The sequence below is a fragment of the Balaenoptera musculus genome, chromosome 17, assembly GCF_009873245.2.
Source record: "Balaenoptera musculus isolate JJ_BM4_2016_0621 chromosome 17, mBalMus1.pri.v3, whole genome shotgun sequence".
Lineage (NCBI taxonomy): Eukaryota > Metazoa > Chordata > Mammalia > Artiodactyla > Balaenopteridae > Balaenoptera > Balaenoptera musculus.
In genome coordinates, this window is record NC_045801.1 from 69,248,140 (window position 1) to 69,266,043 (window position 17,904).

The 17,904-nt window shown below is 37.4% G+C and overlaps 1 protein-coding gene across 5 annotated transcripts in view; it reads left to right on the plus strand.

Annotated features, from left to right (window-relative positions):
- Nucleotides 1–17,904, plus strand: part of PDE7A (phosphodiesterase 7A) — a 349,141-nt gene that overhangs the window by 296,213 nt on the left and 35,024 nt on the right. For all 5 annotated transcript variants that reach the window (XM_036830353.1, XM_036830356.1, XM_036830354.1 and 2 more), the window contains 2 exons: nt 6,767–6,827; nt 10,266–10,349. In XM_036830353.1, coding sequence (XP_036686248.1) covers nt 6,767–6,827; nt 10,266–10,349 — 145 coding nt within the window. The remainder of the gene's footprint in view (nt 1–6,766; nt 6,828–10,265; nt 10,350–17,904) is intronic.

Genomic DNA, 17,904 nt, shown 5'->3' on the forward strand with positions numbered 1-17,904 from the left:
ACTTAAAATGTATAAGGCCATCACTGTTTGCTAATAAGCAACACAAAAGCTTCTTTTATATTTCTTCTTCAAGCGAGGTTTGAATCCCTGATAATGTAATGTTTTTCACATTTAAGCATAATTGTCTTTTTCTTGAAGCAGTCCTGTTTTCTTAGTGAATACGATTGAAGAAATCTCTTAAAGAAAAACAGTGCACTCAGATTTTTAAAATCTTGTGTTTTGTAAGTTAAGAATTAATTTTGTTGCACTCACACCAATTTACTAATTGTTTTTAAAGGATTAGCTTGCCAAGTTACTGAATGAAGGTCAAGTTAATATTAATAATGCATTAGTTGAATTGTGGATGTTTTCAGAGATTTTTTTACTTTTGTTATAACCACCAAAAAATTTAAATTAAGTTTTTAAACAAAAAGAATGCTAGTATTTTAAGAGTGTGATTTTTTTTTTTTTTTAATATATTGTTTGCATAGGGAAGAGGATTGGGAAGGATAGTGTTCAATGGATGGATTCGTACTTGGATAGGCACTCAGGTGCGAACACTTTCCTAGCATATGTAAGATGAATACAGTCTGAAAAAACTCACTTTACTGCATCAGAGAAAACTGCTTTCAGAACTTTGGGCTTCATCTTTTGTAGTGTATTACCATTTTTGTAACGTTACCCAAAAATGTATTTAGTGCTGTTGTGTTTAAGCCCTGTGACCTGTTTACTAATCTCCAAAACCCGGCGTATAAGACCTGCCTCGCAGGGGTCTTGTGCGGGTAAATGAGGTTTTGTATGAAAGCGCCTGGAGCATTTTCTGGCACAGAGTAGGAGCGCAGCAAGGAGTTAATATATCACTACTTCACCATCTAAGGGAAATACACACGCCTTTGCACAATAGATTCTTTTACTGGAAAACCCAAACAAGATAAAAACCATAGCACTTAAGATATCTTTGCTCAGTTTTAAAACATGTCTGTCTTGGGAATTCCCTGGCGGTCCAGTGGTTAGGACTCGGCGCTTCCACTGCCGAGAGCGCGGGTTCAATCCCTGGTTGGGGAACTAAGATCTCATAAGCCGCGCCAAAACAAAAAAAACATGTCTGTCTTTAAAAGTTATGTATTGGGGCTTCCCTGGTGGCGCAGTGGTTGAGAATCTGCCTGCCAATGCAGGGGACACGGGTTCAAGCCCTGGTCTGGGAGGATCCCACATGCCGCGGAGCAACTAGGCCCGTGAGCCACAACTACTGAGCCTGCGCGTCTGGAGCCTGTGCTCCGCAACAAGAGAGGCCGCGATAGTGAGAGGCCCGCGCACCGCGATGAAGAGTGGCCCCCGCTTGCCGCAACTGGAGAAAGCCCTCGCACAGAAACGAAGACCCAACACAGCCATAAATAAGTAAATTTTTTTTTTTAAGTTATGTATTAACTAATATCAGGAACAACTTTTACGCCTTTTGTCATTTACCTTGTAAGTCAGATCTTTTGCGGAAGAGCGGCAATTCACCCTGATGCAAGGTTGAGTGTCTTACCAGGGCACTCAAAACTCCTGTCTGTGTGGTGGTGGATCCTTTGGAACCTTCGAGTTTAACTTGTTTATGCTGCGGCTGTCAGTTTCTGATTAGCTCGGCCTCACCCCTGTTTTGACTTACACAAGTTTGCTTTACCAGCTGTTCCCAGGATGGCTAAATTAGAAAAGTCACGAGTAGAAGCTTCTCAGTTATTTCCATTCACTGGTGAGGTGAGGTGGGAATGTGGATGATAGCTCCGAGTGTTTTATGACTGACAGTGTGACAGGGGAATTTGATTAAATTTGTTTTACTGTCTTTATTAAAAACAATTTTACTAGTATATGGCTTTAAAAATGATAGTCTTTTACAAAGATATATGTTAAGTCTGTGCTGCACTCTTGGTGTATAAAGCACATATAATTATTTTTTAAAGTAACATTCTAACATGGAAATCAAATTTTTAACATTACAATTTATAATTTATAGTATATTTATCCAAAAAGAGTTACTTTATTTTACCTAGACTGCTTACAGTTTAATAATATTCATTTAAATCTTGGTCTGTGAGGCAATAAATGAGTAAATTATCACTCAGAATGTATTCATTGATGGGTCCACCTTTTTTTTAAGTCCATTCTTTAAAAATTTTTCTGTTATCTCATTTGGATTTGTTTCATGAGAGTTGTGTCTTGCAGGTTAGGATAGCATTGAAGCTAAGTATTTGTGGACCAGGCTTACTTAAATTGGTAATGAATAAAATAACTTGAATATTTTGCACATCCTTAAGTAATTTGTTAAAATACATTAAAATTAAATTCTACCCTTTTTGCCAAGTTTTTGTAATGGTTAACTAATACAGACCCTAAGTTAGTGCCTCTATAAGTAAGTCTAAAGCGATTACCTTAAAATAAATTTAGTGTCATAGTTATAATCTAGGTTCTGTTCATTACCCAGTTTTTTACTTAAACTATTTTAACAGCTGATGTTAGTCTTTCTCAATCCTTAAAGTGATAAATGAGACTTTACCTTTCTAATTAGTGGCTCTTTTAGTAAATACCCTTCCCCTCATTAAAAAAAAAAAAAAAAAAAAAAGGCAACCCTTCTCCTAAAGAGAACTGTTAGAGATAACAGGTTAAAATTTGTTTTAACAAGCTATTTACTCAATTTGATTGGATACTACTAGTGGGTTGATAGGTCCTGACCATGACAAACTATTACATAATTATATCTGTGGTTTCATGACTATGATTTGGCCGATAGAAATATTTATTTCCACATATGTGCTCTCCAGACTACTAGGTTTTGCTCTAATATGGTGGTATTAAGGGGAGTCTTGAAATCTAATAAGATAAATATCTTGGGGTAGAGATGGGAACAGCAGGTGTGAGTCGTGCCTTTTAATACCAAGTGATTACAGTGGCTGTTTGCTCCAGAATAAGTAGTTTACCATGGAACACTGCAGGAGGCTTAGGGTCTTCTGTTGGTGGAAGACACTAACTTCATTAAGCATGATGCGGCCAGGAGTGTGTTCTGTATGATTAGTCCCTGGGGTTTTGAGATCATCCATTCTTTGTAGATTTCTTTGTAGTACTTCTTACTGTAGCTTTAAATTTTAGTTTGATGTATTTTGTGAATATATAATAACTACACATGCTACAAAATTCAAAAGATATTCATTGAAAAGTCCTCTTCCTACCCTTGAGTCTGTCCTTTCAGCTTCCTTGGAGGCAGCCAATGTTGAAAATTAGAATTTATTTTGCTTGTGACTTGTGTTCCTTTTATATTTCCTGAAACTGTTGGGGTTTTTTTGTTTGTTTAAGGCTACATTAAGTCATACAGCAGTTTTAATTGATGTTTTTCTCTTAAATGATAAGCACCGAGGAGATAATAACAATGATTAGGGGAGCTATTTTGCATACTAAATCCAAATGAGGGCTTTAAATACAGTAACTTTTCTTTATAATAACAGTAAAAAAAAATGATTATTTTCCTTGAGATTTCTAGGTATATGTTGAAGAGTTGTAAATTTCATGCTAGGGGTTTGTGAGGAAAGAAGATCATTAATATGTAAAAATACCATCTCATTTCCTTAATATGTATTTTGTTAATGGAGTCAAGCATTTTTTTCTTGTGTTTGTTAGTTTATTATTTCTCTTTCTGTGGGTAGTGTATTTATGTCCTACCTGTTTTTCTACACTATTATTCATCATTTTGTAATTGATTTGTAAGACACTTCTTTTTTCTCCCTTCATTTTTAGGTGTAGCAGGGAAAAATTAGCCCTTTGTCGTATCTGTTGAACTCATTTTTCTTCGTTTGGAGTTTGTCTTTTGCCTATGTTTATGATATATTTTGCCATACATAATTTAACTTTTATGTGGCCGAATTGATCTGTTTTTCGTGACTTCTGGATTTTATAGAACAGTTTAAAAGGCCTTTCCTATTTAAGATTTCTTTTTGAGTCGTTATTTAAATTAAAAAAAAACTTTATTGAAGTATAGTTGATTTACAATGTTGTGTTAGTTTCAGGTGTACAGCAAAGTGATTCAGTTATACATATATATATTCTTTTTCACATCCTTTTCCATTATAGGTTACTATAAGATATTGAATATAGTTCCCTGTGCTATACAGTAGCTCCTTGTTGTTATTTGAGATTTTTTTTTTAATACAGTCATGTTTTCTTCTAATATTTTCATGCTTTTTTTTTTTACATTAAAATTTCTGTTCCATGTGTAATTTATTTTGGAGTGGGAAGGTAATAATACAGCTTTATGTTTTTCCAGATAACAACCACTTAATCTAACATTTTAAATCAAATAATTAATATTTTTCCCACAGACTTGATTTTTTTTTTTTTTTTTGGCTGCATCACACAGCTTTTGGGATCTTAGTTCCCCCATCAGGGATTGAACCCCAGCCCTCGGCAGTGAAAGTGCTGAGTCCTAACCACTGGACCGCCAGGGAATTTCCTCTCCCCAGATTTTAGATCCTTTATTTAGCATATACAAAATTTCTGTATATTCTTGGATTTGATTCTAGATTCTCTGTTAAATATTTTGTCTATTTCTTTGCAGTGTCACACTACTTTGTAATAGCTCATGACGCTAGTTCTATTTATTACTGTTTTTTAAGAATTTGCTTGCCTGTTTATTCAGCTTATATTATTGATTACATTAGAATGTGCTGGGCACTATTCTAAATGTTGGGATTTATTCTATATCTGGTGATACAGCATTGAACAAAGTCTCTGCCTCCACAGAGGTTAGATTCTGATATGAGGTTTGGTTAATTTTATCTTCTAGATGTTTAGTTTGTCTTTATATCAATTCTGTTCATTAATTTATTCATCAACTTAATTTGTAAATGATTATTCACTAATTTATTTACAATAAGTGCATTCAGTCATTTATTTACCAAATATTTATTTAGCATCTACTAAATAATAGTAGTTTTAAGGGCCAAGGATACAGTGGTGAATAAGTCAGACATGGTTCTTGCTCTTGTGGAGCTTTTGTTTTAGAACAAGCTAACAAGAGTAGGTCAGCTAGGTGTGCTGTACAGAGCATGAAGGTAGGGAGCTTTGGCGAGGGTGACTGTCTGGTGACTTTAGGTTTGATGGTCTGGGACTGCCTCTCTGAAGAGATGACATTTCATCTGGAACCTGAGAGGTAAGAAGGGAACGATGATGCAGTGATCCTGGACAGAACAGCAGGTATCAAGGCTGTGCGTTTGGCGTGGTTGAGGAAGGGCAAGGCGGCCAGGGTGGCTGGCTCTTCGTGGTAGAAAGAGGGCGGTAGGACAAGAGGGCTGAGGGGTAGGCAGGTCATGGAGAGTCAGGTGTTTGAAGTTTATTCCAAGTGTAGTGGGGGCCATTGGAGGACTTCTGAGCAGTAGCTGGAATGTTCACTCTTGCTTCTGTGTGAATGGACTGGGGGCCAAGAGATGCAGCAGGAAAACCAGTCAGCAGGGCAGAACATTGCAGGAGTCCAGGTGAGAGATGCTATTGCCTGAGACAGAACGAAGAAGTGGAGATCGAGGAAGGGAGATGAGTGTGAAGGTGGAGTTGGCAGAACTTGCTGAGGGTGTTTCAGGTCTTACAAAGGTGTTTTTTTGTTTTTTTTTTGTTTTTGTTTTTGTTTTTGGTAATTATATTTAAAATATTTGCAATACTCGTTATTTTCTATAATGGCTTTATTGAGGTATATAGTTCATGTACCATACAATTCACCCATTTAAAGTGGGTGATTTTTTTCAATTCAGTGCTTTTTGGTATATTCACAGAGTTGTGCAGTCATTACCACAGTTAATTCGAGAACACTTTCATCATTGCAGGTAGAAACCCTGTGCCCATTAGCATTCACTCTCCAGTTCCCACCAACTCTCCCAACTCTAGGCAACCACCAGTCTACTTTCTGATTCTATGGATTTGCCTGTTTGGGATATTTCATATAATTGGAAACATGTGCTTTATGGTCCTTTGTGACTGGCTCCTTTCCCTCAGTATACTGTTCTCAGGGTTCAACCATGTTGTAACATGTATCAGTACTTCAGTCCTTTTTATGTCTGAATAACAACACTAGATATTGAATACTGAATAATATTGTACGGCTGTACTGCATTAGTTGGTAGACATTTGGATTGTTTCCAGTTGGGGGCCATTATGAGTAATGTTGCAAGATACTTTTATACCTGTTTATTTTTAAGTTCAAAATGTATTTTTAAAGTCTGTTCTCTTTCAGTGACACCTCATTTTTTTTGTTTACTCAAATTTCTTTGAGTGCACTGATTACATTTTTTAAATTCTCTTATTTCTTGTAGCTTCTGGGCCATTTGGTTTTTCATTTTGTTTCCATTACTTCTAGCTAAAGAGTTTCTTCAAAATGTCTGATGTTTCTTGTTTGCTTATTCATTCATGTTTAAATGAAGGGAATAGTGAAGTAGTTGAACTGTGTCTCTCCATCAACTCCGTCTACCTCTGCAGAAGCTCTCTCTTCAAGTGGGCTTGTATGATGTACTCTGACATTAAATTTCCACCTACTGTGTTCCTCACTCTCTATCCACATCTCCAGTAATGCTTAATCATATTGTATTATAATTATTTGTCTTCCTCACAACTAGAGATTTCAAGAGCAAATGCTGTATTTAATTTCATTTTGTATATCCCAACTTCTCTTGCACAGTGCGTCACAAAAAATAATAAATACATGTTTGTTGAATTGAATTTTATATCCCATTTTAAATTGTCATGCATTAAAATGTGTGTTTTTTTTTTCTAGAGGCGTGGAGCTATCTCCTATGACAGCTCTGATCAGACTGCGTTGTACATTCGTATGCTAGGTAAGGATTATTTATTTTGCACCAATATCAGTTAATTTTGTTATCTGCTGTTATTCAAGATCGAGATATCTTTCATTAGGTAGCTTTTCATCACTGTTTGCCTCAGAAATGACCTATTACTTTGAAGTTGAGTCTAGAAGCCAAAATTAATATGATGTGAATAAAGAGGGGCATCTTAGAGTTTGGGTAATTGAGAAATCTCTGGCTTAATAACTGGGACCCTGTGATTAGTGTACAATTTTAAGTTGCATCCTGATTATTCTTCATAAAAAGAGTCTTAGATTTGTACAGTTGCTGAATACCAAACAGTAACATGAACAAAGACGAGACCGTGAATTACCTGATCACATAGTCCTGTCACTGGATGTGTTTGTTCTCAGTTGGCTGGTGAGAAGGCCACTTGTCTTCTCCTAGTCTCAGTTCTTAAATCTTTAATGTATTACTCAAGTCCAGAGGGTAAAATGAATTTGATGTGTGTATATATACATATATCATTGATATATATATACACACACACATACATATATGTATGTGTGTGTGTATATATATATCTCTCTTTCCCTCTCTTTGCCAGATTTTCCTCTTCATCCACGCACTCCTTGATCCCTTGTACTTTAATTCATACTATTAAAAACATACTGTAGGGCTTCCCTGGTGGTGCAGTGGTTGAGAATCCGCCTGCCAATGCAGGGGACACGGGTTCGAGCCCTGGTCTGGGAAGATCCCACATGCTGCAGAGCAACTGGGCCCGTGAGCCACAACTACTGAGCCTGCGCCTCTGGAGCCTATGCTCCGCAACAAGAGAGGCCGCGATGGTGAGAGGTCTGCGCACCGCAATGAAGAGTGGCCCCCGCTCGCCACAAAAAAACAAAAACATACTGTAAAGATTCCAGTAGGCCACCTTTACTCATCTTTTCTTACTGTCTTTTCTTCATGACTGCTCTCCTTATACTCAGAATTCCTCACTCAATTTCTATGATATTAGTCATCCTTATTCTTCACCTGCTTCTGGGGTGGTGATTTGGTTTTGGGGTTTTTGTTTGTTTGTTTGTGCCTCTTTCACTAACTCCTTTTCATAGTCTTAAGCCTGTGTGTTCTCCAGTGTCCTGTTTTTGCTCTTCTTCCCTTTTTCCCTCTTTAATTTACCTTGTGTATCTTACCTGTCCTAGTACCATTCTACTCTAGCACATATTTTCCCCCAGGAATGTTGAGCCTTTTCTTCTTTACTGTCTCCATCTCTCTCTGTAGACATGTCAGGATTCTGCTCTCCTTAAAACAGAGTTTTGACTCCTGTCTTCTTCACTCTGTAGAACATCTCCACATGGTTATGGGTACCTCACACTTAACATATGTGTTAAAAGATTTGTGTTCCCCAGGTCTGTGATTTTGCATTCTTTCACCATCTCAGAAATGGAACTCCGTTCTTCTGGTTGTCAGGTCAGAACCTTGGCGTCATTCTTGACTCTATTTCTTATTTCCTCTGCGTTTACTTCATCACCAAATCCTCTTGGCTGATACCTTCAAAGTGTATCCAGAATTTCACCACCCCAGTGCTGTTACCATCCCTAACTGAACCACAGTTACTCGGTTTTTTATCGGTAGCTGTCGTCACATAGTTGTACATTAGATCTCCAGAACTTCCCTTGTGTAACTGAAACTTTGTACCCCCTTGACCAGCATCTCCCCATATCCCCCTCCCCGCAGGCCATAGCTGTTGCCTCGTTGAATGCACTCACTCCTTAAGTGTCTCCCTGAGTCTACCTGTACGTCTCTACTTGATTCTAGTCTATGCAGCCAGAGTGAACCTTTTCAGACCTAGGTTAAGTCCATCTCACCCCTCTGTTCTGAATCTTCCGATAGTTTTCTATCTTGGGGTAACAGCCAAAGCTATTATAATGGCCCATTGAAGGTCCAGTGTGATGTGGCCCTACTATTTCTCTGACTACACCTCCTACCAGTTCCCCTCAGTCACCTCACTCTAGCCATGCGGGTCTCTTTGCTTGACCTTGAACGTGACAAGCATGCTCCCGTCTCAGGGTATTCATACTTGCTCTCCCTACGTCTGGACCCGTCTTCATCCAGGTAGCCGTGTGACTCACTGCTTCACTGCCTTCAGGTCTCTGCTCAGATGCCTCCTGTTCACTGAGGTCTCTGACCACAGTCATGAATCACTTCTCCCCTACTCCTGCCTCCCTGTTCTTCTTTCCTTGCTTTAGTTTTCTGCATGGTGCTTATTACCATCTTCTGTAGAATGAAATTATTTATTTGTTTTATTATTTGTGTCACTCCATGAAAGGGTGAGCTTCATGAAGACAGGGACTTTATATATTTTGCTCACTGCTGTATTACCTGACATGTAGTGAGTGCTCAGTAAACATCTGATAGGGAGTGAAGGCATCTCCACATGAGAGAAGTGATTAATCATTGTGGGATGGACTCATGGTGGATGACAGGCACCTTGAAACAAAGAATAAGCAGGAAAGCCTTCCAGGCAAGCGGAATTGCGAGGGCACAGGAATAGGGACTGGAGACTTAAAGGTTATAAACTCGGAGGCTATGGAAGTGTAGTTGGAAAGGTGCTGCCTTTGGAGCCCGCAGAGCTAGGTTTAAACCCTGGCACACCTTTACACTAGCTTTGTGGCATGTGCATGCTCTTAAACATCTAAAAATCTCAGTTTCTGCATCTGAAAGTGGGGGTTAAGATCCTATCTCTCAGAGTTGGTTAGAGAATTAAATGAAATAATGTCTACAAGGCACAAAAAGAGTACCTGGCAGAAGATTGAAGTGGTTATGTTGCTGTATGGAGAAGTAGATCCAAAAGTCATATGAATACAGGAAGAAACAGTACTGAGCTTAATAAACAACAAAGTTTAAGACCCAACTAAAGACCTTGACTATACCCACTGTCAATGAGAAAAAAGAAGATTGATCAAATTAAGCATTTCAGGCAAAATCTTTAACATTTTAATTTTCTGTGCATTTAAAAAAATTATAAGCTGCTTGAGAATAGGTAATATATTTTCTATTTCTTTATATCCCTTATAGTATAGTGTTAGGCACAGAGTAGACACTTAATAAACATTTGCTTCTCATTGTGGCTTTTTAAAGTTTTGTGGCTGAGGATTTTTTTAACTCCATGTGAGTAATAAGATATGAGGTTGGATTATCATATACGTGAATCATCTTTCAGAAGGTGACTCTAAAATAGAGGATTATAATTATTATAGGGGTAGGTTAAAAAAAACCTCATCTAGCCTTATAACTCAGCGCCAAAAATTTGTAACCCTTTCAAATAAATCAGCTCTTAACTACTTATTCCATTTATATCATTAGTAGCCTGAGTTATGGGTATAATCCCACATAGACCTTTATTGCATGTGGGAGCTTCTTCCTGAACGGCAGCCTTCTAAACTTATGTTTATTCCTGATTCTGTGCAGGAGATGTACGCGTAAGGAGTAGAGCAGGATTTGAATCAGAAAGAAGAGGTTCTCATCCATATATTGATTTTCGTATTTTTCACGGTAAGTGTTAGCAGATACAGTATTTCTCTCAGACTTCCAGTAAAAGATCTTCATAAAATTATGTAATTTTAATTTCAGATCTTCATAAAATTATGTAATTTTCCAAGGGAAAACGAATACAAGGAAAAACATATTATGTTTAAAATGTTTTTAAAATACTGGGTCATGATAAATGACACTTTATTTCTAAATAATGCTTGTAAATGTTTAGAGGCAAGTAGAATTGGAAAGTATCAAAATATGAAAGCTGATATGGTTTTTCTTCTTTCTAATTTAAATGTGAAATTACTTTGGTACATTTTTTTCTTTTTAAAAACTATATTTTCAAAAAGTTGTTTTATTCTAAATGTTTTGTCTTCACTACTCTAGATAAAATGTTTTTGTGCAGGTGACATTATATAAAGGTATCTCATAGTTAACAAGGTATATATCCTTTGGATTTATTTAAAATACATATACCCCTGAAAGATGTTTGGTAGAATGCGTATTTTGAAGACAAACATTGTTTGGTTCCGGCGCATAATGGGAGAAAAGGGAAAAAACAGGACTTCTAAACCCTTAAATATTAACCATATTAAATCTGTTTTTGGAGGAGTTCCTCGTTTGGTAATGTTGGATAAATTATTTGGATTAACACTACAATTAAAAAATTAGAAAAAACTGGACACAATAGAAAAGACGTGTATTTGAGTGTATCAGAGTTCTGTTGAGGCAAGGACGAGCCAGGCATTTCAGGCTACTTTTCCCCTTAGTGGCATCTGCTGATGCTGGGGAAAGTGGGTGAGAAGCTGAGCAGAGCTTTTGTTGGACACTTGAGGCTAGAAAAACAAAAACAGCTCACCAAGGTTGGGAAATTGTCCTGGTAAACTCTCTATGCTTCAGTTAAAGACCCAAAGTGCTTTATATTAGAAATAAATCCCAGCTTTAAACTCTCTCAAATAATGATTAGATTAAGGTGATCTGTGATTTTAGTGCCTCTAAGCCACCTGCTTAGAAGTAAGTGTTAATCCTCTTTGGAGGAAGGAGACTCTTGCATTTGGTTTGCTAATATTTTATTGAGAATTTCTGCATTTATATGCATGAGAGAGAATGGTCTGTAGTTTTCTTTTTTTATAATGTCTGATTAGAGTGAGTTAGGAAGTGTTACCTGTGCTTCTAGCCTCTGAAAGAGATTTTAGAGGATTGGTATAATTTCTTCCTTAAAGAATTCAGCAGTGAACCCCTCTAGGCCTGACGTTTTCTGTTTTGGAAGGTTGCTGATTATTGATTCAATTTCTTTAATAGATATAGGCCTTTTCAGATTGGTACCTTCTTCTTGTGTGAATTCTGGCAGACATTTACTGTGGGATTAACCTGGTCAAGCTCCTGGAGGTAAATCTCACAAAATTCTCCCCCCCCCTCCCACCCCATGACTGGATTTCCCTGGAGTTTTTAACTCTCAGAGAAGCCTCCAGAAGTTCATCAATTATAGTTCAGCTTTCTCTGCCCCGGCACCGGTTCCCAAGGAGGTTTCCATTTGTGAGTCTCTGTGCCAGTAAGTTGTCTCTCTTCGCCCGTCTCTCCAATCTTGGGGCAGCGAGTTGCCCTGTGTCCTCACCTCTTCAGTGGATCCTAGAACAGTTGTTGATTTTTCAGTCTGTTCAGCTTTTTATGTGTTGTTAGGACAGAATGGCAACTTCTAAGCTCCTTATATGCAGATCCAGAAACCAGAAGTCCTATTATGTTATTTTTAAATGAAATGATAAATAAGTATTTTGAATTTTTGTTTTAATTTCTATTATGGAAAATATCCGTAGATATAACGCACATAAACTAAAGCTCTTTGGGGCAGTAAATAATTTTAAGAATGTAGAAGAGTTCTGGGGTCAACATGTTGGAGAAAGCTGCACAAGAGTTACCTCTGTAAAAGCATGAGGTCCAGAGATTTTACAGGCAAATTATTCAAGATCTTTAAGAGACTGATAATTAGTTTCACAGCACTTTAAATTCTTTCAGATTACAAAAAAGGAGTCATTCAGAGTTATTTTTATAGAGCAAATATAACTTCTAAGAGGCAAATGTAATACTCTAAGTGTAAATGTCTATAAAAAAATCTTTGGAAAAAATATTAGCAAAAAGAATACCAACAGCATAAAAGAATAATACTCCAGGCTTGGTGGGTTTGTCTGGGGAAGGAAGCGAGAGTGATTCAATATGTAGTTTTTTTCTCTAACAACACATTAGACCTTAGTAACATGCGTTGCCTCCAGGAGAGAAACTGGGTGGCTTGAGGACGTGAGAGAGAAAGAAGCTGTTTGTTGTACACCCTTTTGAATTTGGATTCAAGTGAACATATGACTCGCTGAAAAGTTTAAATAAAATTGTTTGTAAATATTGTAATATACAAAGATTGGTTCTGAGTAAGGATATCAGTAAAGTGGTTAAGTCTCAATATTGACCTAAAGAAAAGCACAGTTGCATTGGGAGTCTCTAGGTTACCCCTTGTCTTCTACTGCATTTAGTGAAAGAGAGGATTTGAAAATTATAATTGTTATAAGATGCTGGAGGTCTTAAATAGGAGACATAATGGGACATTTCTGTGGGAGAGGGAAGTTGCAAATGACCAAATTGTTGGAGGTACTCTCTCATGGAATTCAAATAGGATGTTTATCTTCTAAATCATTATGAAACCAGGAGCAAATGATGTAAAATCTTAAGGACAAAATGAGAAAAGTACGACCAAAGGTATCACTGATGGCAGTAAAGGTAAACAGATAAAATATTCCTTCTAAGAGATAAAGATGCGCAGATTGGGTGAAAAATGAAACCTAGTGGCAAGAAATGGTTGAAAGCAGTGTGCAGCAATCCCAGGCTTGAGGATGTTCCCCGGGCTTGGGGATCTCCACTTGCATCCTGACCTCCTGACGTGGAGCCTCTGTGGTCCGGTGTCTCAGGACAGCAGAGGCCACTCGGCTTCTAGGTATGCAGATTCTCTTCACGACCCCATCGTGACAAATGTCTAAGACTCTAGGCTGTAGCTGGAAATTGTCAACTGTGGAACTGACCCTGTAGTTATTATAAAACAAGAGTATCTCTCTAAGCCAAAATGATAACGTAATTTGGAGGGGTTTTTTTATTTTTTTTTTTATTTTTTTTTTTAGGAGGGGTTTTTTAAATAGAGAAAAATGAGTCATTCTTTCCTACTCGTGTCATAGGTTCTGTTTATCACACAGCTCAGAATTCTGAAAAGAAAAAATTTTCATCGAGCGTATTTTGTGAAATGTGATCTAATCAGGGGGTGAGCACATGCCCCTGCTGTGGCTGAAGCCGCCCGAGTGCCGCCTTGAGGCCGTGCCCCGCGGACCTGGCCAGCGCTGCGGGGTGGGCGTAATCTCTCCAGGGCCTGAGCAGTCGGGGCTTCAGTAATGTGCCCTCTCCTTTGTATACAATTAAAAATAAGATTTTATTTTCACAATGACATAAATATTTGCATGCTGAAGTTAAAATAGTTTCTAGAATGTTCTGAATACAAAATTCTGGATAGGTGTATTAAATTCATTGAAGCTAGAATTTTCTCTGTGTACAGCTCCTCACCCCACGCCTTCTGTGCATCTCTTTGGTTTTACCTTAAACTCCCTGTCAACTTTCCCTGTTGTAAAATTCTTGTCTCTCTCAGTTCTTTCATTGCTTACATCCAGTCTGCATTCAGTCCCATGTATTTAGTAACCGAAAATAGCTGTCATTCTCCTCTCCTTTCTGTCCTTATCTCCTATCCTGCTGGATTCAGACCTCTGTTACCACTGTCTGGGGTTATTCTGGTGTCCTCTTAACCGTTGTCCTTCCTTTTAGGATTCTGTCTTGTAATCTGTCCTCCCAGGGCAGGGTCTTTTTAAAGAGAGAGAAAGCTTAAAATACAGGAGAAAATGCATATCAACAGGTTAGAAACATATATTATACTATTAGTACATTATAACTACTACTTGTCTGTAATTTTGTATTTCTTCTATGTGTTCTATTTGTGAGGTGCTGCTGATGTGTGTTTAGGTGCTGGAATAGTTTTAACTTGTTTCTGGATTACGATTTTCTCCATGTTGCACATAATTGTCTTTATTAAACTTGCCTAGAAATTAGACATCTACACTGCAATATTGAGCTTTTTTTGAAAGATTCTTTTATATATACGGTTTATTATAAACAAGTGTTTGGGTTTACCATCTCAAGGTGCATTCTCCTCTAGCTGTTTATCCAGTTAGAGAACAATTACAGGCTCCAAAGTTAGCAAGTGAGACCTCAATAATAATTTTATTATGTAAATATTGCAGTTTTTTCTGCCTTGAGTTTTTGTGGTTTGGATTATCTTTTGTCATATATCCTTATTCTCGTTCTCGTGAGGCCTGTAAATGGATTTTCACAATAGGATTTGCCATGGGCATTATCATGCAGCAAGTTCTGACTTTGAGTCTTTCTAAAAGGGTATAAAGAGGCAAAAGAAGAAAATTACCTGTACACATGAGTACATTAAATACAGAAACAGTGTTCAACTTCACTACTAAACAAATTCCTATCAAATTTAGAAAGTTAAGCAAACGATCAGCTAAGGTGCTAGTGATAGAAGTTGGCGTATTACAAACTTTTTAGGAGGCAGTTCGTCACGATGCATAAGGAGTCTTAAACATTTTTTTTTCTCTTTGATTTCAGCACTAGATATGTATGCAAAGGGAATAATCTTACACAAATGTCAATGTATGTGCGAAGACATTCACATTGGTCTTATTTATAATTGGAACATGTATTAGGTTGTGGTGTCATTCACTGAAGTATTTGAGGGTAAAAGACCAGAATGTTTATAACCTACCCTCAGATGCTCAGAAAAAGAATCAAGTACACACCACACACACACACACACACACACACACACACACAACAAATGGTAAAGCAGGTGGATAAAATGTTAACAATGGCAAATCTGAGTAAAGGGTACGTGATAAAGGGTATTCCCTGTACTATTTAGTTTTGCAACTTTTTGCATTTTTTATTTGTATTTCAACACGATCTCTAAACAAAAAGTTTTCAAAGTATGGTAATTAAATTATGCATTTATTAAAAATCATGGGTTTATAGTCGGAGTGCCGATTTGTTAACTGGTATTAGACCAGGTCTGTGGTTGTTTATAAAGAAGTGGGAGAATTCAAACTTTGGGAAGATGTTTTGAAACTAACCTGTATTCATGGTTACAGGGGGTGGAGGGATTTTGAAGATCATGAATCCTCTTCGCCAGGAAGTGTTTGCAAAAGACCTGGTGTAAATCTGCAGTCAGGGTTAGTCTGGCAATTTGTCACAGATTCTGCTTTAATCAATAAATTCTACTATAATTTTTAAGTTATCATACAGAAGCTTTCATTCTTAACTAGGTTTTGTTGTTTCGGGGTTTTTGTTTGTTCTTTTGTTTTTTGGTCTCTGCTGCTTTAAGTAGACTGTTCATGCTAACTTCTTTGTGAATTTATCAAGTGTTATCATCTTGGTTCTATGGGGCAAGAAAACAAATTTTCCCAGATATCATCTCTCACTGAAGAGATTTTATGAAGCATTCTTTTACCTTTGTGTTCTTATTACCTATGTTATAGTGCAAAAGATAATATATATCATACATATTTACATAGTTTGAGTTTGAGAAAGGGATTTTTCATGTAAGGAAGTCATTGTTGACATTATTTTAGGATGATCAGAAACATTCCTTGGAATATTTTTTTCCAAAGGAAAAAATTTTTTTTCAAACTAATATTTTCTTCTCTGGAGAGTGTTCCATTTTGCCGTTTAGATAGAACATGCGTATCAGTGGGAATTATATGATGGGTTGTGTTTATTAAGAAATTCGGAAGATCTTAGCTCATTAAAGATACTGCTGAAATTTTCAGATGCTCATGTTAGTCAGAAATTTTTATTCAGCCCAAAAGGAGATGTGAAATTGCTTATTGAATAGAAAGCAGTTTCTGGTTGTACTACTTAAAAAGTGTCATGACATTCCATGAGTATTCACAGTATGCTAATCACTAATTATTTGTTTAGATAACAAAACACTAAGATTGGTGCTTCTTACTTAACCTCTTTGTCCCTTGTCTGTCCCCCAGAGCTGTACATGGAATCCTGTAATGGTGTTTAGGGCTATCGGATTACTAGCAAATAATGCAGCTATAGCTCTTCTAAGCATGTGATCATTTTATATAACTTTTTGTTTTTTTTAAGGATTGGTCCACTTTCTCAATAGGCAGATGATTAGTTTCTGACAAATATTTAAACTTCAGTGTTAACATTAATACTTCTTTGACACCTACTGGAAAACTTCAGCTTCCATCCCATTTTTAGAAGATCCCTAACCTTTCAGACCTGCCCTATCTAGGAATTACTCCCACTAAGGTCCAGATTTCTGGTCCTCCAAACTGATTCTTGATGTCCCGCATTCAACGAATTTTAACCTATTTAGTCTCCTGACCTTATGTTGTGAAAATTCGAGGTTCGAGGCACCTGATAAGGATGAGCAATATATACACTACCAAATTGGGAGAAGGAGGGAATTGGGGGGCGGGGTAGAGAAGGCTGGGGAGAGAGAAGCTGATTGATTAGAGAGCGGCAGAGCTGTTAGGCTGCGGGCTGGGTGGTGTGAAGTGAAGAGTGCCCCGGAGCTGGGTCTCCCTGCCGTGGCTGCGTTGCCCTGAGCATCACTCCTTGACGTGAGAGCTCCTCCTCCGCAGGCTTTCTCAAGTTCTGCTTCCACTCGGCTCTCTGTGGAGAGAGAACCCAGGGCCTCCCTCCTGTCGGTTCCCTCCTTTTGAGTATGTTGGCTTTAGTCACCAGCTTTCCGTAGGGTGGATTAAGAGCCCCACATTTTCCTACAGATATTTTTCTATGTCCAATTGGCCGTACACCTGGTCTCTTGAAATATAATATTTTCACTTTTAAATTAGTTGGACTTAATGAAATGGATTCCATATTGACTTTTTGTCAGAATTCATCTCTTGTTTGCTCTAAATGTAATGCCCCTAAATTTAGTAAATTATTCTTTTAGTTACACATTCTTTTTAGCTTACATAGTAACAAATTCTAATATCTTGAAACATAAAAGCGTTATTATAATTCTGCTCCACATGTGCACTTAGAAAAACTGATATCTTCCTTTGAAAGATTCTGGCATGGTTATTAAGTAGTAAGGGAAGCTGCCAGCTTGAAATTTTCATGGAATTCACCAAAGCTCATTGACGTCATCCAGACTGGAAGCCGTGGTCTCTCTGCCAATGTTGGACAAGATGTAATACGAGGAGAATGTCTTTTCATGTCCACACAAGCGCAGTTTTCCGTTTTCTTTTACTCCTGACACATGGTAATGTTCCATTCTATGTAAATGTGTTTCGCCCATTATCTTGAGCCTTTTTATTCATTTTAGCACTTTATTCCACCCCATACTAGGGAACCTTTCAGGATATTTACATTGTAGCCTAAAAGGCTTTTAGCCTTACTCATCTTTTTGTTCCTGGTTTCTGGCAGCCTCTCGCTCATTGTAGAGATTGAATATATTCCTGTT